Source organism: Ovis canadensis, chromosome 12, assembly GCF_042477335.2.
Source record: "Ovis canadensis isolate MfBH-ARS-UI-01 breed Bighorn chromosome 12, ARS-UI_OviCan_v2, whole genome shotgun sequence".
In the NCBI taxonomy this organism is placed as follows: Eukaryota; Metazoa; Chordata; class Mammalia; order Artiodactyla; family Bovidae; genus Ovis; species Ovis canadensis.
Window position 1 is genome coordinate 61,478,238 of NC_091256.1, and position 21,678 is coordinate 61,499,915.

The 21,678-nt window shown below is 56.0% G+C and overlaps 1 protein-coding gene across 2 annotated transcripts; it reads left to right on the forward strand.

Moving 5' to 3' along the window:
* Positions 1-687: 687 nt before the first annotated feature.
* On the forward strand, positions 688-20,320 carry NADK (NAD kinase). Of its 2 annotated transcripts, none has more exons than XM_069545902.1 (12): positions 688-941; positions 9,929-10,150; positions 11,639-11,722; positions 14,772-14,901; positions 15,150-15,258; positions 15,372-15,457; positions 16,327-16,429; positions 16,877-17,031; positions 17,181-17,280; positions 17,356-17,513; positions 18,118-18,200; positions 18,625-20,320. In XM_069545902.1, exons 2-12 carry the CDS (start codon positions 9,978-9,980, stop codon positions 18,803-18,805), a joined length of 1,362 nt encoding a protein of 453 aa, XP_069402003.1. In that variant the 5' UTR covers positions 688-941; positions 9,929-9,977; the 3' UTR covers positions 18,806-20,320. The 2 variants fall into 2 exon arrangements, with proteins under 2 accessions (XP_069402003.1, XP_069402004.1); XM_069545903.1 differs by having other exon boundaries at positions 747-941; positions 17,344-17,513.
* The last annotated feature ends 1,358 nt before the right edge of the window (positions 20,321-21,678 follow it).

Here is a 21,678-nt window from a genome sequence, read left to right on the forward strand (position 1 = left end):
GCTCACCCAGGCTCATTTACAGAGGCCCTGCATCATCACATCCAGGAGCCCAGCACACCACTGGGACACTTGACTCACTGCCCTGGTGGTGCATAACCTGTCAATTCAGCAAGACTTGGGTAACCTACCATGCCTGGACTTGGGGTTGCGGGAGAGCAGTTCCCTCTTGGGCCCTTCCTCCCTCCTCTCTAGGTCCTTCAATGAGGAAGCACAATGTTGGCAGGTCACCCTTGAGGGGCCCCGCTTGAGACCTTGCCTAGAATCCCTCAGGTCCAGGGGGTGTGCAAGGAGCCGCCGGGCTGCTTGGGGTGGGCCAGGTCCACGATGGCAGGACCAGGCCGCTGCCTCCACCTGTGTCCTGTGCTGGCAGCCAAGGGGCGCAGTTCTATGCCAAAGTACTTTCCTTCTAAGCAGTGGTTAAGGAGTCCGCGGCAGGCAGTGTCACCACTAGCTGGGCCGCAGTCAGCCCACCGGGAGGGATGCGAGAGGGGCGGGGCCCGGGTTGGCGAACCTGCTTAGGACACAGCGAGGTGAGTAGATACCTAGCGTAGCCCTGAGGCCCCCGCTCCTCCCCAGAGGGCAACTCCTAGCCCGCGCGCACTCTCCGCACAGTGCCTCCAACCCAGGCCTCGGTCCCGCCCTCTGTCCGGGCCTAGCTTCAGAGCCGGCCTCCCCACCTGCGAGGGGCGGGACGAGCGTGCAGCGCATGCGTATGGCGCCGGGCGCGCATGCGCGGGGCGCGGAGCGCGCCTGCGCACTGGCGGCGCGGCGGTATTGCTGCTCGGCGGGCCGGGTGGCCGTGGGGCCGGAGGCGGCCATGGGGCAGGGGGCGGCCGAGGTTCCAGGGGCCGGCTAGTGACGGCGAGCGGCGGCGGGGCGCCGGGACGCGCGGGTGCGGCCTGGCGAGGAGACGGCCCCGCAGGCGCCCGGGGCAGCGAACGGTGAGTGCGCATCCCCTCGGCCCGGCCTTCTGCCCGGGGTCGTGGGGTCGGGGTCGTGGGGTCAGGGTCTTGGGGGCGGGGCGGGAACGACCCTGCCCACTGACTGGCCACACACCCTGCCCCGGGCGCCGAGGCAGGTGTCCGGGTGGCCGGACCTCGACCCCCGCGACCGCACTGTGAACGAGGTGGCGGGCCCGGCCCTCACGCGGGGCGGTCAGTTAGGGGTCCACGTCGCGCTATTCATCCTCGGAAAGCTCCTCTGTGCTCGGAACCCAGCGCCCAGCCGACGACCCCTGAGGCCGGCGGCTGGCCCGTCTGAGCCGGGTCCGAGCCCCCTGTCTCTCTGCCTCTGCGTCCGCCGCGCTCTGGTTCTCGTGGAGCCTCCTCACCCGCCGGGGACCGGGCCTGAGCCCAGGCGTACGCATTTCCTGCTGGACGGCGCCCTGGGCTCTGGCCGTGACCTTTGCCCCGTTGCGGGAACTTGAGGACGAGGACAGGGACCCGCAGGTGCGGCCGACGGGCTACGGCCCTGGGGCTCGGGTGCCCAGGGGTCCTGGGCCTGGCATTCAGGTGGGCGTGGGGTGGGCCCGAGTCGGCCCCGGGGGTGGACGGGGCACCCCGAGCCAGGCTGGAAGGGAGGCCGGGTTCACCCGCAGGATGACTGGAGGGGTCGGTTCTCTGCGGGGGCTGCGGGCCACCCCCCAGGCTCTGACCGACAGTGCAAGGGGCCCAGTCCTGCGGGCAGGGCTGCCGGTCCGTCGTTTGCGATGTCTCCGACCCGCTGTCTCGGCCCAGAGTTCAGTGCGTGGGGCCGGGCAAATGCGTGTGTAGACTGTTGGCGAAAAGAGGAACCGGGTGAAGGTGGCCCGGAGGCGGGCTGTTGTGCAGAGAGCTAGGTGTGCAAATACCTGCTTCAGCCCAAACGCGTGCGAGATCTCCCAGGGGTCGGGTCTGCCACGCTGAAGCCCCCCTCGCGTCTCTGATCCTGTTCTTCCGCCCAGCAGCCTCTGCCCCTCTGTGGGCCCAGTTCTGTCAGGTCCTGGCCAGCACTGAGCATCACCTACTGGCGGGAGAGGGGAGATTTAATAGGTACCTTTTATCGCGTCAGTGTTAAGGAGGGGTAAACTTTGCTTTTTCATTCAGTATTTCAGCAGGTGTATGTTGAGAGCTCGCACTGGGCATCATGTTATGTTTATATTTATGTGTGACTTTTGCTTATGGGCATCACGGTGTGTCTCCTTTCCTTCTTGGTCATTATGCTCCAACACTTTTCTGTTAAAACTTCCCAGTGCGGATGTCTTTTGAAAATGAACTGAAATAATTCTAGACTCCCAGAAAGTTGTGAAAAACAATACAGAGGAACACCTGCACTTATCCCCACATCCGTGGCACAGTGACGTGAACCCTGGCACCTCCATCACACCCCTTGCTGGGTTCACCACTTTTCCCACCACTGGGCACAGCTGTGTGGCTGCCACCACAGACTCAGATCTGGTGTCACCTAGGGAGCCCACCCCAGGCTCCCCACACTCCCTGGCCACCAGTGATCTGTTCTCCATGCGCTTGTGTTTTGTCATGTCAAGAAAGGCGTGTAAGGGACTTCCCTGGTGGTCCAGTGCTTTTGACTCTGAGCTTCCACTTCACGGGGCCCTGGTGGAGAACTAAGATCTCACATGCTACGTGGTATGCCCCCCAAAAGAAAGAAAGAATGAATGAAAAGCAAGTTATATAAATGGGAGCATTTATCATGTGACCTTCCTTGCCCTGCAGTCAGCCTGGAGTCACCCAGCTTCTTTCGGAGTCCATGTCCACTCCCTCTGGTGGCCGGGCCTGCTCACCAGTGGGGACGCTTGGACTGTCTTTGGTGTTTGGCTGCTGCAAATTAAAAGCTGCTGTGAATGTTGAGGTGCAGGTTTTTCTGTGAGCATCAGTGTTTCTCTGGGGTAAATGGCCAGGTGCACTTGCTAGGCTGTCTGTTTAGTTTTTAGTTTTTATAAGACGGCGTCAGCCCTTTCCAGAGTGTCTGGCCATGTTCTGGTCCTGGGTGGTGTGTGAGCAGGCATTGCTCTGCGACCTCCAGCGCTGAGTTGTCTGGCTGTTCCGGTCAGTGTGCAGTGGCATCTCACTGTGGTTTTAGTTCCTTCTGGCCCATCGGCATGGAGCATCTTTACACCTGCTTCTTTACCATGGGCACATCTCATCTGTCCAGTCAGCTCTTGTCCACTTTCTAATTGGACTGTCTGTTTTTTACTGTTGAATTTTGATAGTTTTTGCTATTTTATAGGTACAGATCTGTTGGATATCTAGTTTGAAAATATTTTCTGTCTATAGCTTGATTTGTGGTTTTTTTTTTTCGGCTTTCTTTACAGAGTCTTCCACAGAGCAAGTTTCTAAGAAGCACAGTTTACCAATTTTTTTTTATCTTTTATGAAGTGTGCTTTTTATATCATGTACAAAAAAGATTCTGTCTAACTTTAGGTCCCGAAAACTTTCTCCTGCATTTTATTTACTTGTGTATTTATTCATGGCCGTGCCATGTGGCTTGCTGGACCTTAGTTCCCTGACCAGAGATCAAGCCTATGCCCTCAGCAGTGAAAGCTTGCAGCCCTAACCACTGGACCACCAGGGAATCCCCTCTTCTCTATTTTATTATGAAGGCTTTCTAGTTTATGTGGAGTTAATTTTTGTGTCAGATGTGAAGATTAGGCCTAGGTTTACTTTTTTTGCCTATAGATGTAAATGATTCCAGCACCCTTTGTTGAAAAGATTGTCTTTCCTTCCTTGAACTGCTTATATACATTTGTCAAAAATTAATCGACTGTGTTTGTGTGGTTGTGTTTCTGGGCTCTGTATTCTCCGTTGACTTGTATCTGCCCTCCCCCAAGGCCACAGTCTTGACTATTACAGCTAAAGAGAAGTCTTCAGAGTCACTCATCTCCCTTTATCCTTCTTAAAAAAAAAAAGTGTGTTTGCTTTTTACACATACATTTTAGAATAAACTTGGCCATATCTACCAAGAAATCTTGCTGGGATTTGTGTAGAAATCACACTAACCCTGTAGATCGATGTGGGGAGAACTGACATCTCTGCTACATTGAGTCTTCTCAGTTACATCTTTGATTTATCTCATCAGGGTGTTTAAAATACAATTCAGCATACAAGTCCTCTGTGTATTTTGTTATATTTCATCCACGTGTTTTTTGGTGACTGAAGATGATGACCGTCTCTAATTTCAGACTACCTTCTTTGCCTTTTGCCGTGACATGCAGAACTGTGCTGATTAAGAGTGGTCAGAACAGACATCCTTGCCTGGCTCCCAGTCTTATGTTTTCACCATCAAGTTAATAGTAGTAGTAGCTTTTTTGTAGGTGCTCCTTACCAAGCTGGATAAGTTACCCTTGATTCCTAATTGCTGAGAATTTTTACCACTGTTGGGTGTTGAATTTTTTCCACTTTCTTGCCCATCAGTTGGTGTATGTGAGATGGGTTACACTGACTGAGCCAGGCTTGCGTTCCTGGGATACGCCCCACTTGGTGTCGATTGATCCTTTTTAAACATTCTGTGTTGTGTCCATGTTGAGGATGCATCAAATAACGCATTACGCTGAGAGTCAGTGCGATGTAATTCTTAAACTGCAAGTAGAAGCTGAGACAGCATCACTGGCATACTTAGCTGCAGAAATGACATCTCAGCACTTGTCCCAGGGTCTGTTGAGAGGCTGTTGGAGAGATTTGGGCCCTGGTAAGTAAGCCGCTCAGAAAGTCCTGCACTGCTTGTAGGTGGAGGTCCCTGGTGGGGATGGAGGCAACATTTGAAACATTGTTAACAGACATAAATTCATCTCAGCCATTTAGATGAGAATTACTTTGAAGAATGGTTTGTTCTTTTGAATGAATATATTGCCCATAATAGCAAACAAAGTATGTAAAAATCCAATGATTATATAATCAGTTATAAGACTTTTGAAAATTTCAGCATCGTAGGATTTAACTACTTCCTTGTCTGTATTTTCTCAGGATTATAGTTATCTAACTGGATTATAGTAATCTAACTAGATAGTTACTTCTGTATCTTCTTGGGGTGACAGAATTTTCCACACCCTCCTAGGATTACCATATCACCTGCATCTTCGTCCACACCTTCTCAGGATTGCACTACTCTAACTGGATAGTTATTTCTGTGTCTTCTTGGGATGGTAGAATTTTCCACACACTCCTAGGATTACCGCATCACCTGCAGGCTCAGCTGGCTTTAAGGCAGGCTGGTGGCTCAGATGGTAAAGAATCTGCCTGCAATGCAGAAGACCTGGGTTCGATCCCTGGGTTGGGAAGGTCTCCTGGAGAAGGGAACAGCTACCCACTCCAGTATTCTGGCCTGGAGAATTCCATGGAGGAGGCTGGCAGGCTACAGTCCATGGGGTCGCAAAGAGTCAAACACGACTGAGCAACTTTCACTTTTCACTTTCCTGGCAAGCAGGTTTCAGGTTCTTGCAGCTGGTGCAGCGCCAGGATAGTGGTCTTCACGTTCTGTTTGGCCAGGGTTCTGACATCACTGCCTATAATCATTGTCTCTTGATCTTACATGTTACTGGAGCCTGGGGTGTGTGCCCTGAGATAACCTTATTGTCATTCAGGAGGGGCTATGTCAAAGGCCTCTTTTCCAGAAGATGAGGCAGGAAGGGTCCTCTCTCCTCCCAGGACCCTGGGCATTTCTGCTGGGTCCCGTCGTCTGTGTCACTGAGGTCATGCCAGGGGCCCAGATATGAGCTCTGCCTTCCTCACTGTGTCACCTTGGGCTTTGGTCTCCTGGACACCTCCACGCAGCTCCTTGCAAGGGCAAGTCAGGCAATTTGAGTCAAGTGCTTGGACAGGGCCCGGCAGTGTGGGCACTGGTTCTGGTGCTCACTGGTCATCCTGGCCTGGAGTGAGTGTTCACACTTCCACACTATGATCCTGGCCTCCCTGGCCTGCTCTTCCCTATGGCTGATGTCCTAGGCCAGGGTAAGCATCCATACTCCTACACTGTGACAGCTATTCTTTATGTTATTGTTGTTCAGTGGCTAAGTCATATCTGACTCTGTGACCCCATGGAATACCCAATGCCAGGTTCTTCTGTCCTCCACTATCTCCCGGAGTTTGCTCAGATTCATGTCCACTGAGTTGGTAATGCTATCCAACCATCTCATCCTCTGCAACCCCGTTTTTCAGGTCTCAGAGTGAAGCCACTACCAGGCCTCTCAGTAACAGCTTAAAGCAAGTTTTTTTGTTTTTTTAAAAAACAATATTTCCTCTTAAAGTTGTGAATTCACGGTCCATCACGGCAGTTTGTGGGGTCTCTGTGGGGATTAAGTGATATACATGAGTGAGGCAGTCAGAGCAGGGCCAGCACGGGAAGGCAAGCAATGAGGTTAGTGATTGCATTTTTATCTTGGGCAGTTTTTACTGAAACGAGGGAAACGTGTACATAGCTTTTGTATATTAACTGAGACCAAACCTGCCTTCTTGTATTTCTTGTGAATTTGTCCTGTGTCCTTTCAGGCATCGTGACCTTTCTGTGTAGCCAGACTCGTGAACTCACTCTGCCCCCTCCCCACCCCACCCCACAGCTGGTGGTCTTGTCCTCATCTCCCAGCACTTGAGGCCGCCTCGGGCTCTCCATCCCAGCACCGTAGCACTCTTGTGTCCTCCGCTAAGCGTTCCAGGATTCCCACAGACTCTTATCCAGACCCATCTATTTGGTGTGTCCTGGGTTCAGTCCTGAGAGCCTGTCTGGTTCTGTGGTTGTCAGTGTTACCGTGTGCTGACAGAGCCCAGCCCCACATGTCCCCGAGCTCTGGGCTTGAACTGTTAGCTGCCAGCACGTCATCTCCCCTTGGCCAGTAGTGATCACATGAAGTCAGGCCTGAGAGATGCAGAGTTTCTGCAGCATTGCTCCTTGGGCTGCGAGGAAAGCAGACCCCTGTGAAGAAGAACTCGGCAGCAGGTGGTGGTCAGGGTTGAGGAGAAAAGGAACTGGGCACCGGTGGGTAGGAGCGGGAGGTACAGGTGTTCTCTTGAGCAGGTGGCATCTGAGCACAGATCCAAGGGACAGTCGTGTCACGGGTGAGGTGTCTCAACAAGTCGTGTGGCCATGCTTTCTTCTCTGTTGGGTAAATGTCTCAAGAGTGGAAGGGCTGTAGCAGATGGCGGAACTATGCTTAATTAACATTTTAAGAAACCGCCAAACTGTTTTCCAAACTGGTTACCCCGTTTTCATGCCACCAGCACTGTCTGAGGGTTCCATTTCCTCCTCAGGCTCTGCGACACTTGGCATGGTCAGTTTTCTTCCATTTTAGCTGTTCTCCGTAGGTGTGGGATGATGTTTCATGGTTTTAATTTGCATTTCTCCAGTGACTAAGGATGCTGAGCATCTTTTCATGTGCTTTTCAAGATGCAACCAGTGTATCTTGGGGAAGTTGCCCAAAGTTGGTATCTTTTACCTGTTTTTTAATTGAGTTGTTTTCTTACTAAGCTTTAAGAATTCTTTATATATTTTGGAAGCAAGTTCTGTGTCATATATAAGTTTAGCAAATATTTTTTTGTCAATCTCATATTTTCATTAAGATTTTTGTCAGCTCATATTTTCATTTTCTTAATAGTATCTTACGAAGGGTTACAACTGTCTTACAAGGGTACATTTTAGTGAAATTCAGTTTGTCAGGTTTTAAACTTTGTACTTTTTGTATCCTATTTAAGAAATCTTTGCCAAATCCATGGCCATGAAGATTTTCGCTAGTGGTTTTTTTTTTTTAAGTTTTATAGCTTTTATTCTTACATTTAAGTGTACGATCCATCATGAGCTGACCTTTGCCAACTTGTGAGAAGAACTGAACTTCGCAGAGTTGGGTGTGGCTGTGGTATTTACCTGGAACGGTCTGGAGGAAAGATTGTCCTCTCCCTGTTGACTCCTCGGCACCTCTGTTGAGAACCCCCTGACTGTCGTCTGGGTCCTTTGTCTACGTGTATGTCTCTGTGTCAGTACCACACAGTCTGGTTGCAGCAGCTTTATAGCAGGTCATCAGATCAGATAGCATTAGTCCTTCAACAGGGCTTTTTTTTTTTTAGCTATTCTCAGTCCTTTTAAGTTTCCAGTTTCCAGCTGAATATTAGAATCAGCTTGTTACTTCTGATAGAAAAGGCTGGGCTTGGGAAGAATTGAGATCTCACCAATACCATGTTCTCTGGTCTGTGAACATGGCATGTCTCTCCACTGACTTGTTTCCTTTCAGTTGTGTCCACGGTGCTTTGAAAGTGAGGTAGAGCAGGAAACCTAGCGATTCAGTATTTGTGTGTGTTGTGAAGTGACCACCACAGTAAGTCTGGCACCACATTTAGTCACCAGGCTTTTTTCTCATGGGAACTTTGAAGACCTCCCCTCTCAGCACCTTTCAAATAAGCACAACAGTCTCACTGACCGGAGTCACCATGGTGCGCGCTACACTCTGTGACTGACTGACTTTACAGCTGGAAGTACGGCTCACTCTCCTGACTTTACAGCTGGAAGTAAGGCTTGCTCTCCTTTTGCTCACTACATCCCTATGTCTTATGTCTTAGTGCTACTGTAAATGGTATGTTTAAGCTTCAGCTTCTTTTATTTTTCTTCTTTTTTTGGCTGCATCACAGAGCTTCTGGGATCTTAGTTCCCTGACCAGGGATCGAACCTGGGCCCTGGCAGTGAAAACACAGAGCCAGGGAACGCCCTGGCTCAGGAGCTTTTAATGGCTGCTGGAGACTTTGGTCTGGGTCTGGTGTAGGAGTTAGTATTTCGCAAGCTCCTGATGTGAGTGTCAAGTGCATGTGGCGGCAGGGGACTCAGGGGCCCTCACCTGCAGCCTCGTTGTAGAGGCCCCGGGCTTCTCTTGGCCCCTGCGCTGTCGCTTCTGATGCTGGCGCCTGCCTTGTGGTCCTGCCCCATTCCCCTCTCTTGTCCTCAGGGTGTCGCGAGCCAGGAGGCAGGCTGAGCTGCTGGGCCTTTCTGAGCGTGGAGGATGGGCAGGCCCCATGGCCCCAGCTGCAAGGCCAGGCCTCTCCCGTTAGTCAGTGGTTTCCTAAGAAAATGACCTTTTGGCCCAAATTCTCAATGTAGCTCTTTCCACCCTCGTCCAAACTGGCTTGTTCATGTGGCTTTTGCCCAAGGTCTGCTCTGCTCTTTCTACTGGTTGGCGCTCTGGTTTCTGCCGTGTTTCTGTCACTTCTCTTAGGCTCGTTTGATTCTTGCTTCGGCTCTCTGACTAGGCCTTGGCTGCTGACCGCTGTTCTCAAGGACCTGGGGGCAGCTCGTTGGGTGTGTGGACCCGGCCTGCATTCCCTCTGTGCTGTAACATCACGTCGGTCTGGATGGGCGCGTGGACCGTGCTCGCGCTCCCTCTTGGCTGCAGCGTCACATGGGTATGGGTGCGGTTGTGAGCCCTCAGTGGCTTAGGAGGAAGTTGAGATGTTCCCAGGTGGTTGAGGACTGTTGTTTTGTGTCTGCTTCCATCTTTTCCTGCTTTACTGCATGTGGTTGGGAGATGAAGCTCTTGGAAATTGACGTTTTCTTTGAGGACCAAATAAGTCAGTTTGGGCAAGTGTTTCTTTGGCCTTGGAGGAGAGTGTGGCTTTGTTTGCAGGATGAGGGTGCAGTGTGCCCATGGTTGGTCTTCAGTCGTGTTCACCCAGACTTTTCTGGGTGAGAGGTACCTCATGACCGTTAATTCTCTCATCAAAGTCCCAGCATGTGCCTGCATGCTAGGCTGCTGGTTGTTAGTGGCCCCATGGCCGCATGGGGATTCATGGAAAACCACAGGTAGATTCCAGAGTTGTTAAGTGCCTTTGGGATGAAAACAGACTTCCCAGACTGGATAGGCTGGACTTCAGCCATTTTCCCTGATGAGGGGTGTAGGTGTCTGTGTACATTGCTTTACTTTATTTTATTGAAACAATAATAATATTTATTTTATTAAACCAAGGCATCCTGGGTTTTCGGGCCAAAGTCCTCCACATCCATCAACTGCAGAAATGGAACAAGAAAAAGTCAACGGGAACAAGGAGCCGTGTGCAGAGGCGTCTTCGTACCGCTGTTCTGCATGCCATGGGGACGAGGACTGGGGCCCGGGCCACCCACTCCGGGGCCGCTCCAAGTCCCGCAGCCTGTCGGCCGCACCGGTCCTGGCCAGCGCCCGTGAGTTCAGGTACTGGCCTTCTGGGCCTGTGGGGGCGCTCAGGAGGCAGGAGGGGGTTGTGCTGGCTGGCATGGCCTCCCAGAGGGCACTCCCAGCCGACCCCCCCCATGCCCATCCTCACTGTGGAGGCTGAGGTGTGGGGGTGCCGTCCAGTGTGGCCCCAGGCCCTGGGCACGTAATGGGGGTGGGGTGGCTATGCCGGCCTCAGTCATGTGAACGTCGCTCAAGTCCAGGGCGAAGCTGTCCTGGCCAGCACTGCCATGGGTGCGGGGCCTGAGATGCTTCCGTGTGAGCAGCTGCGCCACCCTCCTGTGTCAGAGTCCCAGTGGGGGGCGGGAGACCTTGGCTGCCGGCTCTGCGGGGTGGGGTGTTCCCGCCCTTTCCCTTCAGAGAACATTGAACTTGGTGCAGTGGCAGCGGGTCAGAGGTGTCTGCTCTCAAAGGTTGACTGTGATGCAGACTTAGAGAAACCTGCTGTGAACAGCATTTCCCCAGAGGCCAGGCCATGGCCGGCGGCCGCTCCTACATGTTCTTGAGCTGGGGAGTTGGGGGAGCCCTTGACCAGACCAACTCTTCTTGGCTCGGCTGCCCTTCACGAGACAATAGGAAATCTGCCTTGTCCGTGTGGGGATTTGGCGTTTGTTGAGCCTTGAGATGGGCAGAGATGAAAGCAAGTTTGCCATCTGTGTTTGGCTATCTTTGTGCCAGTATTTTTGGTGTAGAAAGGGACCATGAGGGGACCTTCCTGTGGTCCAGTGTGGAGCTGGCATATATCCCTGGTCGGGGAACTAAAATCCCACAAGTCATGTGGTATGGCCAAAAATTAAAAAAAATAACCAAAGGGACCACAAAGCCTCTGGAGCTGGCACTCTGCGTGAGGGTGGACACACCTCCGCCCTGTCTCCATGGGGCATCCACATGGCTCCCTAGGACCGGCGCTGGACCTTGAGGGGAGGACAGGGAAGGCCACCGAGCGGTGTCGTCCCTAGGACGTGTGCTGGCCATGGTGCCCTGTGATTCAGTTGTGGCTGGAAATGCTGAGCTGCTGAAGTGCTGTCTTCTTCATCGACAGTACAACTCAGCATGGGCGTTTTGTTAGAACCTGGATGGCTGGGGGATGGTATCTGAGGTCTTAATTCCCAAGGACATGCCCAACAACTGGTCCTCAAGTAGACTTGCCTGGACAAGAATTCAGAGCCGCAGGCCCGCGCCCCATGGTACATCCCCTTTTTCTAGGGTGGGGCCCAGGTGCCTGCCCCAGTTTGGGTCCTTTGTTGTAAGGAGTTTCTGGGAGTCCCCTCTGAGGGCAGTGCCACAGCATGTTGCCCTCAGAGTAGTTCTGGGGATCAGGTGAGTGTTCTGGGACTGTTGCTCGGGTGCTGGCAGATGGTGGTGCTCAGGCTGTTGGAGTGAAGATGGCAGAGTCTGAGAATCAGTGCCTCGTCCGCATGTGTGTCTCTCAGCGACTGAGGGCCCGCCCTGCATCCTCTCCCACAGGAGGACCCGCTCCCTGCACGGGCCGTGCCCAGTGACCACGTTTGGACCAAAGGCCTGCGTGCTTCAGAATCCCCAGACCATCATGTGAGTCAGTGGGGGGCTCCACAGGGATGGGGAGCTATGGGAGGTTCTGATGCTCCAGGGAGCAGGGCAGGGGCCTGGCAGCCACATGGCACTGTCCCCGACTCCGCAGGATGAGAAGGTGGTGGGGTCTGCTCCTTAGGCCATAGGAGCTTCGACAGGAAAAACTCAAGGAGGAAAAATAACGTATTGCATGTTGATGCATTTGGTGACTCACATGTGTTTCTCTTCATTACTATTGAAATGCAGAGATGTCAGTTGGTGTTTTTTGAAAATCTGAGGTGTTTTTTGAAAATCTGAGTTGACTTGTTTGAGTCCCGCCTTGTGGGCATGGCTCTTTTTTTAAAGATAAGCCCTGCATTTTAGCAACACCCGCCACCTGAGAAACTAGTTAAAAACTAAGCAATTTGGGTTGCTTCGCAGACACTTAGACCTAGGCTGTCTTCCCCACTCGTCCAGCGCCGCCTCCTAGCACTGGACGGTGCCAGAGAGGGGCCGTCGTCTGTTGGCTCTGTGTGTTCTGTCTTGGGGAGAAGACATGCAAATGGCTCCGGCCACCAGAGCTTGGCGAGGAAGCAGCAGGATTCCAACCAGCTCTGCGGTCGGGCCTGGCGGTGGGCTGCCCACTGCATAGACCGTCTGTGCCCCCTCCTCGAGGGAGCTGTGGAGGGTTGACATCTATGGGGGGTAGGCCAAGGCCCACACCCAGCACAGCAGCCACACTGGCCGCTGGCCCCCCAAACCCTTCGCCTGGCTGCACCCTGCTGTGTGCCCGCCCTTTGTGGCCTTCGCTGGCTGCCCAGACCCCTCCCTGCGCCCCAGCCCTGCACTGCCACGCCCTCCTCGTCACTCACAGCCCGGCCTCAGCGCATGCTGGTGGCCCTTGGCCGTCCAACCATAACTGGCCGTTGCTGCCCTGCCCAGCCCGCAGCAGCCCAGGTATGTGTGCTTTGCCCTTACAGCCCTTGGGTGGGGTCTCAGGGTGGCATCTGAGCTGCTCCCCAAGGTCAGGTGGGGTTGTGGGGTGCTCCAGGCAGAGGAGCAGGTGCCCCAGAAGTGTCGAGGGCTGAGCAAGCAACTTTCTCTGCCCCCTGGCCCTGGCTCAGCTCAGTCAGATGGGCTGAGCACCTTGGTAGGGTGTGATCCCTTCCTGTGTGGTCCCTGCCCCTCCTACAGCCTGGCCAGGGGCAGGGGTTGTGTGCTAACCTGACTTCTCCCCTGGCAGTGTAGAGGAGCTGATTATGAGAGTCTTACCTTCTACTTGGTTGTCTCACATCTCACCAATGAGTGCGTGTTTTCTGTTATGTTGAAATGTTGGAATTACTAGCATCTGACGCCTTCAGCTTTTGAAACTGTGGCTCACGTGGGTGTCTGGCCAAGCTGTCCAGCGCCCAGAGCCTCCTTGGGAGGGGTCAGTATCCCTCTTCACAGTGACCCAACAGGAAGTTGAGTGACCAGTTGGCGCCCAAGACCGAGCCGATGGCCCTACAGTGGCTCTGGCTGGGTGTGACTGACTCACAGGTCTGGAGGGGCTGTGAGCCTCACCTGCCTGGTCAGTGGGGAGGGGGCTTCAACGTCTACCTCACCAGCCAGGCAGACTTCCATCTGCCCTCCTTCTAGGCCCAGGGCCAGGTGGAGTGACGAGAGGCCCGCCAGTGCCCGCCCTCTGCGTGTAGGCCCCTCCCATGGGCCAAGCCGGTTCCGCAGCCCAGGGCTGTTGTCTGCAGCTGGACAGGGCCCGTCCTGACCGCCCAGAGCGGCAGAGCTCAGCAGCCAGCTGGTGAGGAGCAGTTGTCTGAGGTCTGGCCCCTTTGCTGTTAGAGGCGATTGGACAAGAGGATGGTGTGAGCGCAGTAAGATCAAATACAGTTTGTTTGGTTTGAGTTTTCATTTTAGGAAGCTCTGCACTTGTTTTTGCAGCCTTTAGCAAATCACTTTACTTTATGTTTTGCTTTCAGTTTTAAGGAGACAGACAGCGGGGTTATGGTGCCGGTGCACACTTGGGGAGTCTTGGGGGGGGCTGGGGTGCATCGCACTCCCGCCGTTAGTGAAGCATGACCGAGATGCTGGGCACCCAGCACCATCCTCCGCCATGCTGCGCGTGTGACCCAGGCTGGCGGAGGTGCCGGCAGAGGGCCATGAGTGACCCCCTCCTTTGCAGAAACGCCTGGAGAGGGTGAGTGATGGTCAGTCAGTGACAGCCTGCAGCCAGGGACCCACCACCTGTTTAGTGGTTCGCATCATGGTGTGGACGGTTGCTGGTGGGGCCGTCAGGTTCTCAGGGAGGCACCGGCCATGGGGCGTGATCTGGAGCAAGTGTCTCCGTTGGGGAACTTGCATCAGAAGGTTTGCATGGCCTGCAGTCCTCAGGGCTGTTTCCCAACAGGCGGAGGTGCTGCCTGGGGCCCCACCCTAATGTGAGGGTTTGGCCTCAGACACCCTTGCCCCTGGGGGAGGGCCTGCTGCCCACAGACTGTACCAGGCCCTGCCCTCAGTGACCGAGGCTGGGTGCCACGGGACTCTTGGAGCTGTCGTTGGCCCAGCTGACTTCTTTTGGTTTTTGCTTTTTAATTTTTTGAGTTTTGGGTTCACAGCAAAAGTGAAAAGAAGGTGCAGAGCTCCCTGTTGCACTCCTCCGTCATCATCCCCGAAGCCAGTGCATGTGTGACAAACAATGGACTTACACTGACGCTTCGTCGTCACCAGCGTCCTCTTCGTATCAGGGTCCTGGACACGCGTGGTGACATGTCCTTGCCATTGAAATCACACAACACAGTCTCACTGCTCCAGATCCGGCCACTGGCTTTAAAAGAGGCTTTTACTGTGGAGGCGAAGGTCCACTGGGTTGCGTGGGCCTGGGTCAGCGGGAAGCCCAAGTCTATATTGGCTGGTCTGGGTGCACCTGGGACGTCCTCTAAGCAGGTCCCTGTGTGGGCCTCATCCCAAAGGAGCCTCAGGCAGGGGCACAGCCGGGCATGGGGAGGATCGCCATACTGTGCAGGTGCCAGCAGGTCAGCCTGGGGCCTGTGTGAGTGCTCTTCTCCCCTCAAAGGCACATCCAAGACCCTGCCAGCCAGCGGTTGACGTGGAACAAGTCCCCGAAGAGTGTCCTCGTCATCAAGAAGATCCGGGATGCCAGCCTGCTGCAGCCCTTCAAGGAGCTCTGCGCGTACCTGATGGAGGTGAGTGAGCATGGGCTCCAGGCTCTCCTACCATCCGCTCAAGTCAGGAGGCCTCGTAAGCCAGGTGCAGGAGCTCAGAAGTGTGTACTGTGAGTCCAACAAAGGCACTTTGCATCTGAGAGACAGAGGAATCGTGCCTCTCTCCCCTGACCCCCATCAGAAAAGCCTGAGACGCAGAAAGAGACTTCTAGAAGACCAGCGCCCTGACCTGTCTTCCTGGTGGGGCTGACACCACCATGTCCTTCCAGGAGAACAACATGGTCGTGTATGTGGAGAAGAAGGTTCTGGAAGACCCCGCCCTCTTGAGCGATGACCACTTCGGGCCAGTGAAGAGGAAGTTCTGCACCTTCAGAGAAGGCAGGTTGTCCCTGGGTGGCAGGGTGCTGCCCCCAACCCAGCGGGCTCTCTGGTACCCCTGCCTTGGCCCGTGCCCAGCAGTTGGGGTGCTTGACGTCTCCTGTGTCTTCCAGATTACGATGACATCTCCAATCAGATCGACCTCATCATCTGCCTGGGGGGCGACGGGACCCTGCTATATGCCTCTTCCCTCTTCCAGGTGAGGTCCCAGTTGCCTGAGGCCGTAGGGCTGCAGGCGATAGGACATGGAACTGGGACTGCTGTGGGTGCTGTAAGCTGTGCCAGGCCAGCTGATGGCGCATGAGGGCCCAGGGACTGGGCTGGGAGGAGGGCGACCCCTGGGAGAGCTGGCGTGCAGGCTGAGTGAGGGGGCCAAGAGTCGGGGGCAGGTGAGAGCAGCAGCTCCAGGCCGCCGGGGAGGTGTGGTGGGGGAGGGACTGTGGAGGCTGCAGATGGCAGGGATCTGCCGGGGAGGGACCTTGCCAGGGCGTGTTAGGAGGTCAGGTGGGCCCCCAGGGCGCCACCTGGAAGTGGGAGGGAGCAAGGAGGGCAGGAGGGTGGAGTCCAGCAGGGCCTGGGGCAGCAGCGGCTGGCAGAGGCCAAGGTTGAGGGTCCCAGGATGTCCCACCTCCTCAGAGCTCTCATTCTCTCTTGGTGAGCCTTCTCAGAGGAAGTGGCTGCAGAGCCACCTGGTGGGAACCGAGTCCCACCCTAGGCTTCCTGCCCCGGCTGCCTCTTCCCTGGCATCTCTATGGGGGCTCACTGCCCTCCCAAGCCTGCTGGACATGGCCTGTGTGTGTCAGAGCCCTCGTGTCCTGCCCTGCCACGCCTTCCTGTCCTCTGGCCAGTGGTCGGTCCCCCTGCCCCCGTTTCTTGTCAGCTCTCCAGCTGTTGTTCTTCCGGCTCCCAGGCTTCTGGCTGACCCTGCGCCCTGTGTGTCAGCACCGCCCCCTCCCCCCACCCCCCCAACCCTCACAGGGACCATCCGGGCGCAGGTCCATCTGTGCTGGTGCTCGCGCGCCTTCCACGTGCACTGGCCAGCGAGTGACCTGTCTTGTTGGCTCGCAGGGTAGCGTGCCTCCAGTCATGGCATTCCATCTGGGCTCCCTGGGCTTCCTGACCCCCTTCAACTTCGAGAACTTTCAGTCGCAAGTTACGCAGGTGATACAGGGTGAGTTGGGGTGTTCCTGAGCCCAAGAGCAGTTCCCATGGGGGATAGTCATCCTGCGTGGTTTGGGAGGTTTTATTTCATCTAGGTCCTTGTTAAACCTTTCTTGCATCTTCTCAATCCTTGTCTCCAGGCTATTTATCTGTGATTCCATTTTAGTTTGGGAGGTTTTTAATGATGCTGAGAACAGTGCTGAGTGCTTGGGGCTCAGAGGACTCTGATTCTGAGGGTCAGACACCTTGTCCTCACAGAGAGGAGCTGAAGCCACCACAGTTCAGCTGCCGTCTGTGTCGGGCGGCAATGGATTGATTTCCACAGGAGCCCAGGGTGTCGCCTTCCATTTGTGTGAAGATGGGAGGGGGTCCCTGGTCGAGGGAGTGGGGAGCTCTTCTGTGGCATGACTGTCCCCACCTGCTGACTTCCCTGGGTGTGACCCCTGCTGGCCTCCAGGGAACGCAGCTGTTGTTCTCCGGAGCCGGCTGAAGGTCAGGGTCGTGAAGGAGCCCCGAGGGAAGAAGGTGGCCGTCCCCAATGGCATCAGTGAGAACGGGGTGCTGACTGCAAGCCTGGACGTGGAGGTTGGGAAGCAGGCTGTGCAGTACCAGGTCTGTGGGCCTGCCCCTCCCCAGCCAGGTTCCGGGCCTTGCCCTCGGGCAGGGGGTGCAGGGCAGGGGCTCTGGGCTGGACCTCCTAGGGAGCCTGGGAGCGGCCCATGCGCTGTTGCCTGCTCAGTGCGCGGTGGCCTCGCCCCCAGGTCCTGAACGAGGTGGTGATCGACAGAGGCCCCTCCTCTTACCTGTCCAACGTGGACGTCTACCTGGATGGGCACCTCATCACCACAGTACAGGGCGATGGTAGGTGGGCATCAGGCCTGCCCGAGGGTGGGCGTGGGGGCAGTGCCCTAGCCTGACCTGCAGCCTGTCCCGCAGGCGTGATCGTCTCCACCCCGACGGGCAGCACGGCGTATGCGGCCGCCGCAGGGGCGTCCATGATCCACCCCAACGTGCCCGCCATCATGGTCACGCCCATCTGCCCCCACTCGCTGTCCTTTCGGCCCATTGTGGTGCCCGCGGGGGTTGAGCTGAAGGTCAGAGCCCTCACCCTTGTTTGTTGGAGCCCTTGTGGGGCTGCCTGCCTGCCCTGCTGGGGGTGGGAGGGACTCTGTCCACTCTGGCCTTTCGTCATGTGTCCTGTGCCCCAGAGGATCTAGTCGGCGGGGCGGGGCTCTCAGCCTGAGTGGGTGGGGACAGTCAGGGTGGGGAGACCCTCAAGCGATTAACCACTGCTGCCTGGCACATCCCTGGGGCCACATTCTGGTGTCTGACTGGCCTCACTGCCCCTCCACATCCACCTCTTCTTTCCTTGGCCCGAGCTCCCTGCTGCAGGCCACCACGGGCCAGCACGTCCTTGGTGTGAACCTTGGCAGGCAGGGCTACATCTGCTGGACACAGCTCCAGGCCTCTGTGCCCTGTGGGCCTCTACCCTGTGGTTGGTGTCTGCATAGTGCAGTGACTTCATGGCCTGGAGCTGACCGTGGCGTGTGGTGGGCACTGTGTTGCCTATGAGGTTGTTCCTGGCTGGTGCGGTGCCCCAGGGTGGGGTCTGTGGCACTTAGCTGTGCTCAGAATGCATCTGATCCTCAGAATCAGAGTCCTCTGAGCCCCCCACACGTGCGCTGCTTGACCCTTCAGATCATGCTGTCACCAGAGGCAAGGAACACTGCATGGGTGTCTTTCGATGGACGAAAGAGACAGGAGATCCGCCACGGAGACAGGTGTGTGGACTGTTGGGTGCAGTGGCCAGGGCAGGTGGGCCCAGGGTGGCTGTAAGCTGTGGACCTCTGCCTGGGTGATGGTGCCCTACCAGCTGCACCTGCTCCTCGTCTTCCCACCGCCTTGCCCTGGGAGTCCCCTTCACTGACCTGGGTGGAGTGAGGGGGTCCACGGCTCTGTCCTGGGGGGCACAACAGCACCACTGAGCTTCTAGCCCGGCTGTCCTCAGGGCCAGACTGGAAAATGGCCAGGTGCCCATGACACCAGAGGACATGGGGCCAGGCTGCACAGCAGAGGGTACAAGCAGAGCTGAGGTGGTCCAGCAGCCAGGCTGTCGAGGGTCCTGCATGGTGGGCGGCAAGGGGCTCAGCTCCGGGAGGGGGCTCAGTTCCGGGAGGGGCTACGTTCACCTCCTTTCTGCTGCAGCATTAGCATCACGACCTCTTGCTACCCTCTTCCCTCCATCTGCGTCCGTGACCCCGTGAGCGACTGGTTCGAGAGCCTGGCACAGTGTCTGCACTGGAATGTGCGGAAGAAGCAGGCCCACTTCCCGGAGGACGAGGAGGACGCGGACGAGGAGGGCGGGGAGGAGCGGGCGGGGAGCTAGGCCGGTGCCCTGTCTGTGCTCTGTGAACGTCACGGGCCCCGCGCCACTTGTCTCTGGCCAGAGGAAGGGCCTGCAGTCTGCCTTGTGTCGACCAGATCAGTTGTTTTTAACGTTTTAAATCTGACTTTTCTGCATTTCTAAACAAGCCAGTCAGCAGGCCACACAAGCTCTGAAGTCAGCCCAGGCACACCCACCAGGCAAGCAGTCAGAGCCCACTCCAGTTGGGGATGGCCGAGCCAGGTGGTTATGGCTGAGCTGGGTGGTGGGCTCCTTGTGATTCCTTGTCAGGAAACTTCCACGAATCAGTCTATTGAAATTGAGAGGGGATCAGAATGAACGGGTCTATCCTACAGTCTTGAAAATAAACGTCTCACGGCCAAAAATCTCCCTTCAGCTTCACCATGTCCCTGAAAGCCACTGGGGGGAGTTTGTGCCGAAGCTGCTCCCCAGCCAGGCCTCCTGCCTCAGTCCCCAGGCCTGGTCTCCTCCCTGTTTCTGGTGATGCCATGGCAGGCAGGGGTCGGACCACACACATTCCTCGGGAAGCAGGGGTGTGCCTCCCCACCCTGGAAGGTGTTTTCAATCCTGTGTCTACTTTTTAGAGATTCTTTTAAACTTTTCTGAGAGTGCTTATGTACAGATTTTCTTGTACACACTGTGAGATTTCTGCGGGAGGGCTTGTGCTGTGAAGTGGGACCATTCTGTGCTGCCCAGGTGGCCATCTAGAGAGCTGGGTGGCTCTGCTCAGAAGGTCTGGCACTTGGTGGACCGGGAAGGCATGCTTCTGCTCTGGCTTCTCCCCAGGGGCCTGGCTTCGAGGGCACATCTGTCATTCCAGCCCCTATGCCTCTATTGCTGGCTGACCGGCTGCCTGGGGCTGGGCACACATGGAGTCTTGTGAGGGTTGTGGTCAGTGGGCCTCTGGTTACTGGTGCCTAACGGGTATCCTGGTTTTGAGTAACTGAATTCTTTCTGAGCTGAGTTTTCACCTGTGAAATTGGCCAGAAACGATGGAGGGCCTGTACTTTCTCCAACTCACTTCTGGAGGGCCAGAGGCCGGGAGGTTGAGCTCCGCCCATCTGGAACGTGATGGTCTGATAGGAGGGCATCTGGGGGCTCCAGGGCCGGCCCTGCAGCCTGAGCACCGTGGCCACTGTTCAGGTGTCTGTTGAGAGCTGTCCACCCGAGTGGCTATCTGGGCAGCTCAGCCAGTGCTGGGGTGGAAATGGGCTCCTACCCTCTGCCCGTGAGCTCCAGCACAGAGCGTGGCCCACCAGGCCTCCCACAGGCTGAGGGGGCGACACCCCCAGCTTTAGCTCCAGAAGAGTGGTCAGAATGCAGGTCACGCATTCAGACAACAGAGCAGGTGCAGAATGATGGGGAATGATCTAGGAAACTTTGGGTTTTTGAAGTAAATTCTTAATGTTTCATATTGTTAATATCTTGAAATTTGTTAAATGTTGAAAGCCTTATTACTATTTTCAGATTCTTTCAATAAACAGACTTGTTTAAAAATTGGGGTTTAGCAAAAACTTTATTTGGTTCTTTGTAACCAACACCAAATCACGGAGGGGGTGGGCGGGCCTGGGGAGTCCCGATGCACTGAGGCTACCCCTGGCACACCTGTAGGGTGTGGGGGTGGTTCACACTCCAGCAGCACCCCACCCGTCACATCCTGGGGACAGGCTTCTGGGCCTATCCTGCAGGAGCCCAAGCTCTGGGCCAAGGGTGCCCCACGGAGGCCAGCGGGTGCATGGTCCCCTCTCTGGTTCTGGGCCTCCCCCTCTCGGGCCTGGGCTTAGGCGGGGCCAGGCTTTGCCAAGAGCCTGAGCAGGTACTTTGGACACAGACACAGCCTTGTGGGCTGGGGCCTGGGAGCTGTGACAAGCACCCTGTGGGCACTGCTGCGAGGCCAGCACAGGACAGGTGCAGTGGGTGACCCAGCAGCGGAGCGGCCCAGGGCCTGCTCGTTGGGGTCAGAGGCATGTGTGTACGGTTGCCTCCCCAGCTCCCTTCGCATCCAGGCACACATGGGAGCATGACCCCATCCTGCATGGGAGTCTCAGTGGCTGTGAGGCTTCTGCTATCTCCTCTGCAGTGGGGCTCGGTGGCCAGCATGTCTGCCTGGAAGCCAGTGTGTCCTTGGGCAGTGGGGTGGGCATGCTGTCGGAGCCCAAGTTTCTATGGACTTAGCTGAGGATGCGTGGACCCCAGGCTGGGCCCTGCTGCTCCAGGAGCAGAGGATCTACTTGCGGGCAGGAGTCAGCCCACTGGCCAGGGTTTCTGGACCACAGGTGCAGGCTCTGTTGGCACAGGCACCACCTGCAGGGTCACCGTGCTTATCAAAGGCTGTTATCTCTGAATTTGACCTTCCAGGCTTTGTGGAGCACATGGAAGGGGGCGGGGAGCTGGAGGCACAGAGGCTGCAGGATGGGAGGGTATTTCTGTGGGCTCAGGCCTTTGGTCCCTCAGAGATCCCAACTGTCAGGGTGGTGGCCTTTCCTGGCCTGTTTGACCTCCTCCCAGGCCTCAGTGCTGGGCACCCACCCAGCCGATCTCCCTTCTCTCTCAGATCAGGCTCCATGTCCAGCAGTTCCTGCCCTAGGGCAGCCTGGGCCAGGCCTGTCCTGCTGAGGTTCCCATACCCAGGAGCCACTGGCTAGAAGGACACTGGAAGTCTGCCAGGGTGCCAACCGGGAGGGGGAGCTGCTGTGGAGATGGAGGCCCTGTGGGAGGGGTCTGTCGGAGGAGCCCAGAGAAGTTGGGAAGGGGGTGTTGGGGCCAGGGGTGGGGGTACTTGAGTCACCACATCAGGGAGTAGGCCACTGCTGGCATATTTCACACCAGAAGAGCCAGGCTGGAGCTTGGGCTGC

What these genes read in the sequence shown, in the direction of transcription:
- NADK (XM_069545903.1), top strand. Translation starts at nt 9,978, where the DNA reads ATGGAACAAGAAAAAGTCAACGGGAACAAGGAGCCGTGTGCAGAGGCG. An exon ending in TCTGCGCGTACCTGATGGAG is followed by an intron (nt 14,902 to 15,149) that starts GTGAGTGAGCAT and finishes ATGTCCTTCCAG; the next exon opens with GAGAACAACATGGTCGTGTA. An exon ending in CCGCGGGGGTTGAGCTGAAG is followed by an intron (nt 17,514 to 18,117) that starts GTCAGAGCCCTC and finishes TTGACCCTTCAG; the next exon opens with ATCATGCTGTCACCAGAGGC.